The sequence below is a fragment of the Zonotrichia albicollis genome, chromosome 4, assembly GCF_047830755.1.
Source record: "Zonotrichia albicollis isolate bZonAlb1 chromosome 4, bZonAlb1.hap1, whole genome shotgun sequence".
NCBI classification, from domain to species: domain Eukaryota; kingdom Metazoa; phylum Chordata; class Aves; order Passeriformes; family Passerellidae; genus Zonotrichia; species Zonotrichia albicollis.
The window spans coordinates 7,184,737-7,196,897 of NC_133822.1; the positions used below are offsets into that span (position 1 = coordinate 7,184,737).

The 12,161-nt window shown below is 41.8% G+C and overlaps 1 protein-coding gene across 1 annotated transcript in view; it reads left to right on the top strand.

Annotated features, from left to right (window-relative positions):
* Positions 1-7,013, top strand: part of CDC123 (cell division cycle 123) — a 33,064-nt gene extending 26,051 nt beyond the window's left edge. Inside the window, exons 11-13 of the mRNA XM_005489271.4 lie at positions 1,889-2,017; positions 3,773-3,910; positions 4,692-7,013. Of these exons, the coding sequence (XP_005489328.1) occupies positions 1,889-2,017; positions 3,773-3,910; positions 4,692-4,718 (294 nt within the window). The 3' untranslated portion in view covers positions 4,719-7,013. The remainder of the gene's footprint in view (positions 1-1,888; positions 2,018-3,772; positions 3,911-4,691) is intronic.
* Positions 7,014-12,161: the final 5,148 nt, after the last annotated feature.

Below are 12,161 nucleotides of genomic sequence, written 5' to 3' on the forward strand. Positions count from 1 at the left end.
GCTTCTGTGTGTGATTAAATTGGTTCATTAGCTTGTTTTTCTAGAGTGATTGAATCTAAACCCACAGATAGAACCTAAACCCACAGATTCCTCCTCGTGCTGCCTTGGAGCTGACAAGACACCCCCATTAGCAAAAGTAAAAGACTGTTTATCATGAGAATTTGTGACAGCCTTTTGAGGAGGCCCAGGGATGGGAAATGACAGCAGAACTTGCCCCATTGCTCCCTGCTCTGGTGGTGCCAGTATTAGTGCAGAGGTGTTGCAGCTCAGCCATGCAGATCTGGGCTTGCTCACCCTTCCAGCACAAATGAGAAACCACTCAGGTCTGTGCCCCCCCAGTTTGTAGTTTCTTTTGTAGCTGTCTGGTTTCAGCACTGTTGTTTCTGAGCTTTGGCTTCTGAAAATGTGCTCGGTGAGAGCTGAGACAGACACCTGTGAAAGGCTGTGTGCAACCACAGCTGGCCCAGCTCCAGCCTGCGAGTCATAACCACTGCTCTCCTCTCTGCTGGGACTGCCCACACCTGCCTGGGGATGCTCACAGAGGCACCAGCACGTTTCTGCTCCCAGCTTGGCATCACTTGCAATCCCACAGGGTGTCAGTGCCCTGGGACAGCTCCGAGGCGTGGCTGGGGCAGGCAGGCTCCGTGTCCCTCTCTGCCGACGCTTCAAAAGCATCTTGGTGTGTTACAGACCACATGGCTGTAGTGGAAATAATTGAATGTATTTGCTGCTTGAATCAAGATAGGCAAGATCTTTCAAAGCCAGAAGATCCTTCAGAAAAGAGGAGAGAGCAGAATTAATGTTTAGTAGCTAAACTGTCTTCAGGTTTGTTTTCCCATTCCAGTTGATCTTTAGAATAAACACAATAAAACTCTTCAGCCCTGCTTATGTTACTGCAACTTTTCCCTTCCCTGTTTGATAGAACTGATTTCATCCAGATGTAATACTGGTTTTGCACATTTTTACGAGCAGCTGTAGTCATATTTCCTTATAACTCATTAGTGTTTTATTTTATTAGAGTACTTGATAGTTCCTTGGGCAAGAGAAGATGGCCCAGTGCTGGGGGTTGTCTCTTGAAGTGCCTCAAGGAACACACACTATTTCTTCCTCCCCCACACGTCTGTTGCTTCTAATACATCTTGTTTGTCTCTGCTTTCATTTTCCAGTTGTAAAGCAGTTGTGTTGTTGTGCACCCACCACAACTGTTTGGAACATAGATGTGTTAAAGTTGAGGTAGAAACTAGTGTGGACTAATAGTAATGGCTATATTAAAAATGCCTTTAAGTTATTCTTTATTTATCTGTGTCTGTACAGCATCTTTGAGGTTTAATGAGCTCCACCAGCATTTTGCAGACCCTGCTCTTTGTTTTTAGGGTCCCTTGTAAGACCAAGAACAGCAATTTTTGTAGACTGCTGGATGGAAAGTTTTTCATGGAAAGCAAAATTCCTGTGTGGACAGTTTGGGGTTTTTTTGTTTGTTTGGTCGTATTTTGGGTTTGGGGTTTTTTTGTGGTTTTTGATTAGTGCTCTTCCCTATTCCTTGTTCATTCTCTCTGGGCATCTTGGTGGATGATGGGGATTAGCCAGAACTTTGGTGGGCTCATCTGAAAACATTCTGGCATAGCACTAAATTCACTTTATTTGAGCTCTGTCTGATCTTCTGTTTAAAAAAAAAAAATCAAAGTAAATTAATACATGATAACTTGCTGTGATATAAAACTCTATGAGATAAGGATGTTAGAATATTTTAAATGCTTAAACTCAGGTGGTTTCAATTTTGACATCTTTTTATCTAAAGACTAAGCATGCTACAATAATGTGAGTATATGTGTATTTTGATTTTTTTTCTCTTTTTTGCTTTGTTTTAATTCATCTGGTTCCTTTGCAGGGTAAGATTTGGTTAATAGATTTTAACCCATTTGGTGAAGTAACAGACTCCCTGCTCTTTACATGGGAAGAACTCACCTCTGGAAAAAACTTGAAAGGAGACCAGAGTGAAGGGGAAGCAACAGAACAGGTGAGGGAGGCTGAATAACATCCAGCAGGATTTATGGCCTTATTTTTGCTTTCTTTTGCTGTTACAATCAAATTGTGATGCAAATTCCATTGAAGTAAAGGAAGCTCCTGTGAAATGTAAACACTTCATATGTAAAATCTACCTTATAGTTCATCTCAACAAGTATCACCTGCTAGTTTTAGTTGCCTGCAAGGGAATTTGTAGTTCAAACAGTACAAGCCCATATTGCAGCTTTGACCCCATTGCAAAGAAGAAACCCTGAAACTTGCTTTTACACAGTTTTGATGCATTCCTATTACTTTTCTATATAGTCACTTAAATTTCTACTTGGTTCTTGATATCTGTCATGCAGTTTCTCACATCTCCAGTTTTATGCTTGGGGGAAGACAAGCAGAAGCTTAACTTGTGTCATCTCCTCCTCTGGAATACCCTTAGCAAAGCCTTGTCCTCTGGTTGAACTCCCAGGACTTGCAGAACAAGGCTTTCTATCCCTCTTCCAAGCCACATTTCCTCTGTAAAAACAACTTCCCATTAGTACAGAAAGGGAGGAATAGTGTTTATTTTTTGTATTCCAGCTTTTTTTTTCTCACTGCATCTTGAGACAGAGTCCTCACATCCTAACAAGCCCTTGTGCAGCTGGGTAGGAGATAGGAACTGGTGTGTTAATGGACCTTGGGAAACACTTGGTTCTTTTCTGAGGAGAGGTGTCTGGCCAGTGTGGGCATTTCTTTATTTCCTGGCTGTTGAACTGCATTAGAGGTCCCTGAAATGACAAACTTCATTGTGCTGATTTTAACATCTGGGAGTTTCTTTAGTCCTGTGGCCCTTTCCATAGCACATTGGCAGGGACACCCCACTCCAGGCTGTCCTTCAGGCCATTGCCTCTGTCTCACCCTGGGGCTGTTGCAGTCTGAAACCCATTCCATGAACCCTCCTGTTAAAATCTGTGTCTCCTTTGTGAGAACTCACTCTTAGTTCAGAGCTGTCTGTGGGACATGGGAATTTACATTTTGGGATTTCTTTTTCTCATTGCCAGATGCTTTGCACAGTTTTCTGTAGTTCAGTCCTGGATGAAAAGTAGAATAACTTGTCTTCATGTTTCATCTGACATCCAGGCACATAATCTGGTGTAAAGTTGCTGATCTTTCTTAAAGTGAAGCTGTTTATTGCAGTACAGCTGGCAATTGCATGGCATGTCAATGTGTTGAACTGAAAATTATATCATTCTCCAAAACCTGTTGCTACAATTCAGCATTTAGAGATCTTTTTGGTCCTTTAATAGAGGGTTTTTTTTCCCTTCAGTGAGTAAATTGGTTGGAAAGCTTAAATTATAAATTCAGTAAGATTATAGTTGCAAATGTGTTTAAACTGTGAAGACAAATCTAGGGATTCTATTAAAAAGATTTTTCTCTATCCAGATACGTATCTAGATACCATTGCCCAAAGTTCCTTATAGCTCCATTATTACAGCACTGTCACAAGCATGAATTTATTAAATACATTAATAACTGATACACTGTAGAAACTTTAAAGTGAGGTAATGAAAGCCATTATTTCACTGTTTAACATGTTTGACATTTCAAATTGCTCCTAAGTGGGCAGAGGTTTTATAAGAAAGCTACAATTTTTAGAAAGCGCAAGTTTAGTTGAGTGAGTGCCAAATAAACTCATTGGCAGCGTGACTCAGTCTCAGGAGGAGTCCCAGGAACATTTCATATTCATGTCCACTGTTTGTTCTTGTCTCCTTCTCCAAAGGATTGCCCAGTGTTCCGCTGTACCAACAGCAAAGTCACCGTCCAGCCCAGCCCCTACCTGAGCTACCGACTGCCCAAGGACTTCGTGGACCTTTCCACAGGAGAGGATGTTCACAAATTGATTGACTTTCTAAAACTGGTAAGAAGTAGCAGGAAAAAAATCTCTGACCTTCCACCTTTGTGAAATAGACACCAAAGTCCCTGGGTCTCTGCTTTTGTTGCTAACAAAGTGTACTAAATTACAGAAAAAGCAGTGTACGAAACCATCACACAATGTTGGGTTGATTGTTTCTGAAGTGGTGAAGTGCAAGCTTTTTACTCTTCTCACTTTGCTTAATTTTATTTTTATGGGAAGTAGCAAATGCAGTTTGACAAATCTTACTGAAGCTGTTTCCTTTCTTACTGAAATGTAAATATGAATGGAAATGTGCTTTTTGAATGCCTGGAGCTAATGCTTTTAACTTTTATTGTTTTTAACTTTTTTCTTTAAAAGCTACAAGACAAATGTATTAGGAAAAGCCGTGATAGAGTTGTTCCTTTTTCAGTCTCCTTTCTTTGTTCTTTTAAAGCACAGTGACATGACGACATGAGTAGGGAAAGGAGGGCAGGTTACCTGCACCTGCATCACTGCCTCTTGCCACCACCATGGTGTTTTCTGGGTTTTGTATATTCCATGAGTTAATGACTAGGCAAATCTTGTTCTTTACTGGAAATGAAATCCTGTAGTTTGGGATAAGAGAGAGGGTTGATATTGCTCTCTTCCATTTGCTGACAAATTATCTCTTACTGTTCCAAAAAATGGCTTAGAAATGCAGTCACTGTCTAATCCATTGTATCTGGAACACTTGACATGATTTATTAGTGCTCTTACTTCAGATAACTGTGTCCTAACATTCTGAACTCTTCTGTTCTGTTGACAGAAAAGAAATCAGCAAGAGGATGACTGAGGTACCCAGAAGCATTACATTGAATTACAAGCAAGAAATGGGGCAAAATCTGTATTTAGCATAACTATTAAACTATTGATTTAAAGGAAACCTGCTTTTTATAGTCAATGAAAGACCTGAAGAGCTGTTCATCCCCAGTGTCTGTTAGTTTATGGAAAAGTGTAGGGAAGCTTTTTCAGGGAAACATGAAAGGTCAGGGTGAGTTCTCACTGGATTCCAGGTGCAAAGAAGCAACAGGCTGAGTGCAGCTGAACAAGTTCTTTCCATTTCTCATACTGTGAGGATTGATGCACAGAGCTGTGCCTTTGGACTCCCCAGTGTAAATGTGGCCACACAAAATGCTTGTGCAGTAACAACATGGAGCATTCTCTGCATTTAGGCACTGTCTTGCTTAATATGTAGTCACAAAGAAAAAGGAATGTACATTTTTATTTGTAGGAACCTTTTAAAATTGTAAATTTATTTTGGTTTGGGAGCACGTTCCATCCTTTATGTAGAAAAAAAACCTAAAAATGGAGAAGGGATTTTTTTCTTTGTTACAAGGGCTAATATTTCATTTCAGAGAACAGCTATAGCTGTAGTAAACTACTTAAAGTTTGAAAATTTTACATACTCGGGATTTGAAATTCTGAATGCATTTAAAGTAAAGTAATATTTTCATAGTCGCTAAAGTGAAACAAAATTAATTTAACTTCACCAAATTTTATTTCATTTTCATAGTAAAGCTTTCTTGAAACCTGTTTTTTTAAAATTATTACATACTAGACATAATCTGTGACTTTAATCTACATAATTAACATCAACCTATAATTTTATATACAGACTCAGTCTTGCTTCTTTTGTGTCACATCTCTGAGTTTCTTAGGAAAGCAATTATTCTTTCAGCTCTTAAAATTCTGTATTTGTTTGGTACTTCATGTTTTTTGTGTAAAGGAAAGCTTGGCTAAATCTGGGGAAACAGAAGCTCTTGTTACCAATTGCTGTTGTTTGGGAGGTGGGGGAGGACAGTTTTAGGTGAATCAGCAGCTGACTTTTGGATATAGGTGTTTGTATGGCATCAGTAATTTATTAACAGTGTGCAGAGTCCCCATTGAAACAAAGGACATCTGAGGAAGCTCATAACCCCTGGAAGCTGGTTCCTATTTCAGAGCAGTTATGTGATACTGTGTGTGTGTGTATAAAGCTGTTTGTGTTTCTTTGCCTTGCTTTTGCTGTCAGATTGGAATGGTGCTTGGTTACAATCTGTTCTTGGATGTTAAATCTGAGTTGAGTTGTTAAATTATTACCTAATGTCTTTATTTAGCTTCTGGTTTGAATGAAAACTTACTCAAGTTAAAGATTTTGCAGGTTAAGAATCCCCACATTGATGGAACATCACAGATGAAAGCTGCTGGAGTCAGAACAGTCTGCCCTGAGTGGAAGCATTGTTTGAAGCATTGGAACCTGCTTCTCAATGGCTTCTGTATTCAAATGAGATGATATTAACTCAGGGCTGGGCTAGACCTAATCCTCCCATACTGCAGGAGTTTGGATTGGTATTTCTCACGCTCACCAGAGAGATAATTTGAGTATAAATGTCTCTAAATGGGGTAGGAACCTCAAAGTGTAAAAAACTAACAAAGCTTTCCTCTTTGTTTTAAAGTTTCTAGCCGTAACTTCAACTGTTGTGATGATCTAACCGCACTTCTTCCTTTACACAGATGATGCCCTGGAACTTCCAATAGATCCAAAAATGCTTCTAAACCACAGATTATTGTCTTTAAAAACAAAATCTTAGTTTAAAGCTGGAAGATATTTCTCACCTCTTCCACGTAGGCTCCACAAATTAATTTACCACTTTCTCAGCTTCCTTTGCTGAATGTTCACCAGAACATATTTGGTGATGGGACCAGTTTGTTGGGAGCCTGTGCACGCTGGAGTGTCCCTTTAGGTGGGTAGGCTGGAGTTTTTCTCCTCTGTGAAATGCTGGCAGATGCCCAGCCTGAATTCATGGGCTGCTCAGCCAAGCTGAACTGCAGTTTAGAGTTGCAGGAACTTGTTCTGCTTCCTTTTGGTAACTCCTAGTGAAGAACCTTAAAAGGTAGCAGAGCAAAAATACTGATCCTATGTTCAGAACTGGTACAGAAACAATCCCCAGTATAAAAATATGATGTACAGGATCAGGTCCCCCAAAATACCATATCCTTACAGTTTGAATACATACTTTAGATGTACTTTGCTTTTTTCCCCAACTTTAGGTAATCAAACAGTGAATTTTATTTGGCTGTTAAATTAAAGATTCCTCTTCTAAAAGAATTTTCACTCTCTATGTCCTTTTGATCTCCTAGGATAATTAACAAACATTTTCCCTTTGGGGAGCTGAGGGAGCTAATGTTGGTAGATTAAAAATGCTTCAGATCAATTTTACACTGAATAGTACATGACACTTTTCTATTCCATCATAAAAGCAGTTTCTGCCTCTAGCCATCATATACAGAAATTAGAAAATACAAATTTCCAGTTGTTCAGGTCCTTGTTCATGGGATTTAATTATATCATCAGCATTTGCTGAGTAAGGGCCAACTGTATACTATATATTCCTAATTATATGCTTAAAACACAGTGTGAAGATGCTTGCAGTCTCATCTAGATGACAAACAGAAGCTTTAGAGGGAGGTAACATGCAGTCATTTTATACAGATCCTGTGCCTGCCAAACCCTGCAGAAGTCTGGCTGTGTCTGATGGCTCCAGCAGTGGGATTCAGTTCTTGGGCTGCAGCTCTGCCAGGAGTGCCAAGAAAAAGTCCTCAGTGGATCACAGCCAGTGCTTGTGATGTTGAATCTCCCTGGGGGATAGTGGGGATCAGGATTCCTGTAACCCCATAAGCAGCAGTTGTGAACATGTTCCTGGTTTAGTTGAGGATTTGGAGTAATCTCATGTCCCTCTGGGCTTCAGACTGTCCATGCTGTCTGTTCTCTTTTGACTCTTCTTTCTCCAGTGTTGTCCATGTCTTTCCTCATCCCTCAGCCTCTTATTTTGGTAAATATTAAGATAAGAATTGGTGGTAGCAGCAGCAGCAGCATGGATAATACTGAGCTGAATTTTTAAACCTCTCTCTATCCACTTTTCCCTCCCTCTTACACTTTTTTGAGTGGTGCTCTAAAAAAATCCCTAAACTCTAAAATTAGGGGAGAAATATCCAGGCCCAAGTCTCAATAAAATTAGTAGCACTTGTTGGATGCTGATCACAGATTATAAAAATCCACATAACTGCATCTGGCTAGCAATCTCACCTGTGTCATTGTTACATACTCACCTGCTGCTCATGTCCAGGGTGCAGAGGAGAGGTGCCCTGTGAGATGCAGTGCAGGTGCCCATTTGAGCAACAGAGACCCTTAGACACTCCTGGTTTCAGGCTTTCAGGTGAGCATTGCCAGGTGGAAGGACCCAAAACCCATCAGGGACACTGTGGAGATGGGTAATAGCATGGCACAAACCTTTGTAAAATTCCTTCTGTACCTTTGTGCATGGCTGAGTTCAGCTTTCACAAAGTGCTCCAATTGTGAAGTGTGAAACAGCCAGAGAGGAGCACAGGGTGTTTGTCAGTGAGCATAAATGGCAAATCAGCCTGGCAACTGGTCATTGATTTCAACCTTAGAGGCCAGAAGTATCAATTCTGGTTGTATTTGGACACATGTTACATTTTGTACATTAGTTCAAGAAATAATACCGAACTAAAATATATATTTTTGGCCAAGACAAGATGGACCTGAAGTGTAACACAGAAACAGACCATAGTGCTTTTGATTCATGAAGGACACTGGCTAACACTGATACTTAATAAATCTGCCTTAGCAAAAGCTTGTCTGGATGTTGAATTAACAATGTCTTCTATTTGAATTCGATGCCTTCTGTAAAGAGACAGTCTCCAACTTGTGGTCATCCTGACATTATACAGAGCTAAAATAAGACTTGTTGCCTTAACTGCTATATTTTGTGTCATCTTGAAGCTTTCTCACAGAGCCCTTAAAGCAGTTTTGTGTGATTACAGGATTTTGTAATAATAATGACATTGGTACTGCAGTAAGTCTGGTTTGGGGTTTTTTGGGTCTTTCTTTTGGGGAGGGCAAACATCCTGTTACATTTCATCCTGTTACATTTCTTCATGTGAGCTCTTGCAGCACTGGGTATGAACAGTGTTCTGATTTCTCTAAGGCCCTCTGAACACCTGGCCAGGCTTCTGCCAAGGATGTTTTGGCAGCTTGTAGGGAAAAGTTGCTTGGCTGGTTGGTCAGAAACACTGACTGCTCAGGGCCTTTCTTCAGGGAAGGTTGCAAATTACAGCTGAACTTCCAGGAGAGATTTGTGGCTCCTAAGCAGCATTACTGTCCAAAAGAGGAAAAATAATCAATTATTTTTTTTTAGTCTTTTCTAGTCTTTAGGGCTCAAATCCAGCTGGGGGAGGGGCTTGAAATTTTGGATTCTGTCTTGGCTTCTGCTATGAAACTGTCCTGACAGACTGTAGCACTTCATTGATGTAAATGAATTATTCATGGGAGCTGGGACTGTAATATCCAGGAGAGAGAAGGAACATGTGAAGCTGAAACGTCTGTAAGCAGTGTGAGGAACGCACAGGAGGAGCTCAGCGTCACAGGATGTGTCAGGAGTGATCGATGTGCATTTCAGTGCTTTGGAGATGAATGGCAGCACTGCATCACAGCCCTGTCTGTTGCTCAGGAAAGGCTGGGGGCACTGTGCTCAGCACCAGCTGTATTTCCAAAGCTTGGGAATCACACAATGGTTTGGGTTGGAAAGGAATGTTCAGTGCCCTCTAGTCCGCAAATGCTACCAGGAATGGGGTGCCCACAACTTCTCTGGGCACCTCTTCCTGTGTCTCATCTAATTCATCATGAAAAATTTCTTCCTTAATGTCAGTCTGAACTGATGCTCTTTCAGTTTAAAGCTGGTGCACTTTGTCCTGTCGCTCCAGCCCCTGGTAAAAGTCTGTGTTTACTATCGGCCCCTTTAAGCACTGAAAGGCTGCAATATGGTCTACCCAGAGCTTTCCCTCAAAGGACAGGTGTTCCAGCCATGGCATCATTTTTGTGGCCTTCCTCTGGGTTTGCTCCAGCAGGTCCCTGAGCTGATGCAGCTCTGCAGGAGGGGTCTGAGCAGAGCAGAGGGACAGAACCCCTGCCTTGACCTGCTGCCCACGGTGCTGGGGATGCAGCCCAGGACAGGTTTGGCTCTCTGGGCTGGAAGTGCGTATGGCTGGCACTTGTGCTCAGTTTTTCACCCACCAGTATTTCCAAACAACACTTGAGAATCTGTTGGGAAAGTGCCTAACATGGGAAGACTTGAAAAGACAGAGAGTTAATAGAATTTTTTTCCAGAGAACTGTTTGTATTTCAGGAGGTACAAGGTGTTGTTATTCTGGAGTTAACTGTTCTGGGTTGCAGTCAGGCTTATTTGAAGCTTAAAACTTTAAAAGTCAGAAGTAATTCAGTGGAAGTGGCCGTGGAGTTGGCATTTGGTGCTCTGGAGACAGCAGGGAGATGAGAGAAGCAGAATAAGGAGCTCAAAAGGCAGTTTTGGTAAGTGTGGGTGTCGATGCCTGGATCCATTTGGGAGAGGTGGGTGGGATAACTGGAGAGAGGTGCTTTTATAATGGCCCATCAGCAGTGTCCTAATGTGAAGGGAAAATGGCACAGCAAGGGCTTGTAAGGATCAATCAAAATGAAAACTGCGGAAATCTGAAGGAAAGACACATGATTAAGTGAGAAAAGATGAGAGGATGGGGGGAAAATGACAGATGATTCAGAGAAAACTGATGCTGTTAAATGTTTTCTTTGCCTCACTATACTCTTTTTCCTTTTTTCAAGGAAAAGAAGAAATGAAGCAAATTAACACAATTTAGCAGAAAAATTGCTATTGGTATAAAGCCAGAGAGGGCATTGTGAGACCCCTATACATTTTATTTCAGGGTCTGTATTTTTCCATATCTTTGTTAATGGCTGGAGCAGTGAAATAAATAGCCTGTATAAAAATCCATGGCTGGCAGTGACTTGAGAATACACTCAGGCACTTTGGAGGTTTGTATCAGAATTTGAAATGGCTATAATACACGGGGAAAATGGCCTGAAATAACGAGGAGAAATTTGATAAAGGCGAGTGCAAAGAGCTGTAGTTAGGAGGAGAAATCAGACATTCGAGTATAAATGGGTGAGAGCTGGCAGAGCAGCAGTGCAGTGGGAGTGGATAAGTTACAGTAGAGACCATTAAATGCAAGGTGATAATAAGCTGTTGGGGGAGGATAAAGGCAGGTGTCATTCTGGGCTAGCAGGAGAGAGGGATGGAAAAAATGAGAGATTATTTTGTTTGATGAGAGGATGGCGCAGTGAGATGTGTCGCTTTAGGCACAGTGTTGTAAGAAATACCTGGGTCACTGGAGAGTGGCCAAGAGTGAATAAAGAATCACAGAATAATTCAAGTCAGAAGGGATTCATAAGGATCATTGAGTCTGGCTCCTGCTCCTCACAGGACTCTCTAAAGTTAACTGTGTGACTGAGAGCATCATGCAGACCCTCCTTGAATGCTGTCAGGCTTGTGCTGTGACCATTCCCCCAGGGAGCCTCTTCCAGTGCCCAGCCACCTGCTCAGTGGAGAAACTTCTCCCAGAGTTCAGGCTGGACAGCATCCCCAGAAGGGAAATGTGGCTGGGAAATGGGGATAAAAAGGAGGCTGCATCCTCCAAAAATTGGAGAGATCCCAGGGGAATGTCCCATGGCCTTTCCCTTTATTCTAATAAAGTAAAAGGACTCCTCTGTCTCCTCTTTGGACATAAACCTCTGGTGTTTGTGGATTAATTTTCCTAACACCCTTGAGACCTTTCCCCATCCTGGTCACCCTTCTCTGGACACACTTGAATATTTTGATGTCCTTCTCACATTGTGGTGCCCAAAACTGCCCCCAGGACTTGCAGTGAGGCTGCCCCAGTTCAGAGCAGAGCAGGACAATCCCCTCCCTTACCTGCCTGGTGCCTGGTGTATCCCAGGGCATGGCTGGCCCTCCTGGCTGCCAGAACTCATTGTTGACTCAGATTTCACTTTCCACAGTTGTGTAGATTCAGAAGATCCCCCTGAGCCTTCTGTACATGGATCCCTCCCAGCTCTCCCTGCCTTTCCTCACAGGAGGTGCTGCAGTGTCAGACATTTCTCCAAGGAGCACCCTAGAAATGGTGGACAACTTTGAACTCAAATTGCTTAGAAAAAATTCCTGTAGTCATGAAACATGTTTTTGTAACTGCACTGGATGTCAGGCTCTAATCCCAGAAGGAACAACTTGGCCTGTGATACCACATTTGGAGGCCTGTGCAGGGTAGAAAGGGGCAAACTTGCTTTCTCTGTGTGTTCTCCGAGTTATTGCCTGCTGTTTCTGTGACAGCAAGATGTCCCTTGTGTCCT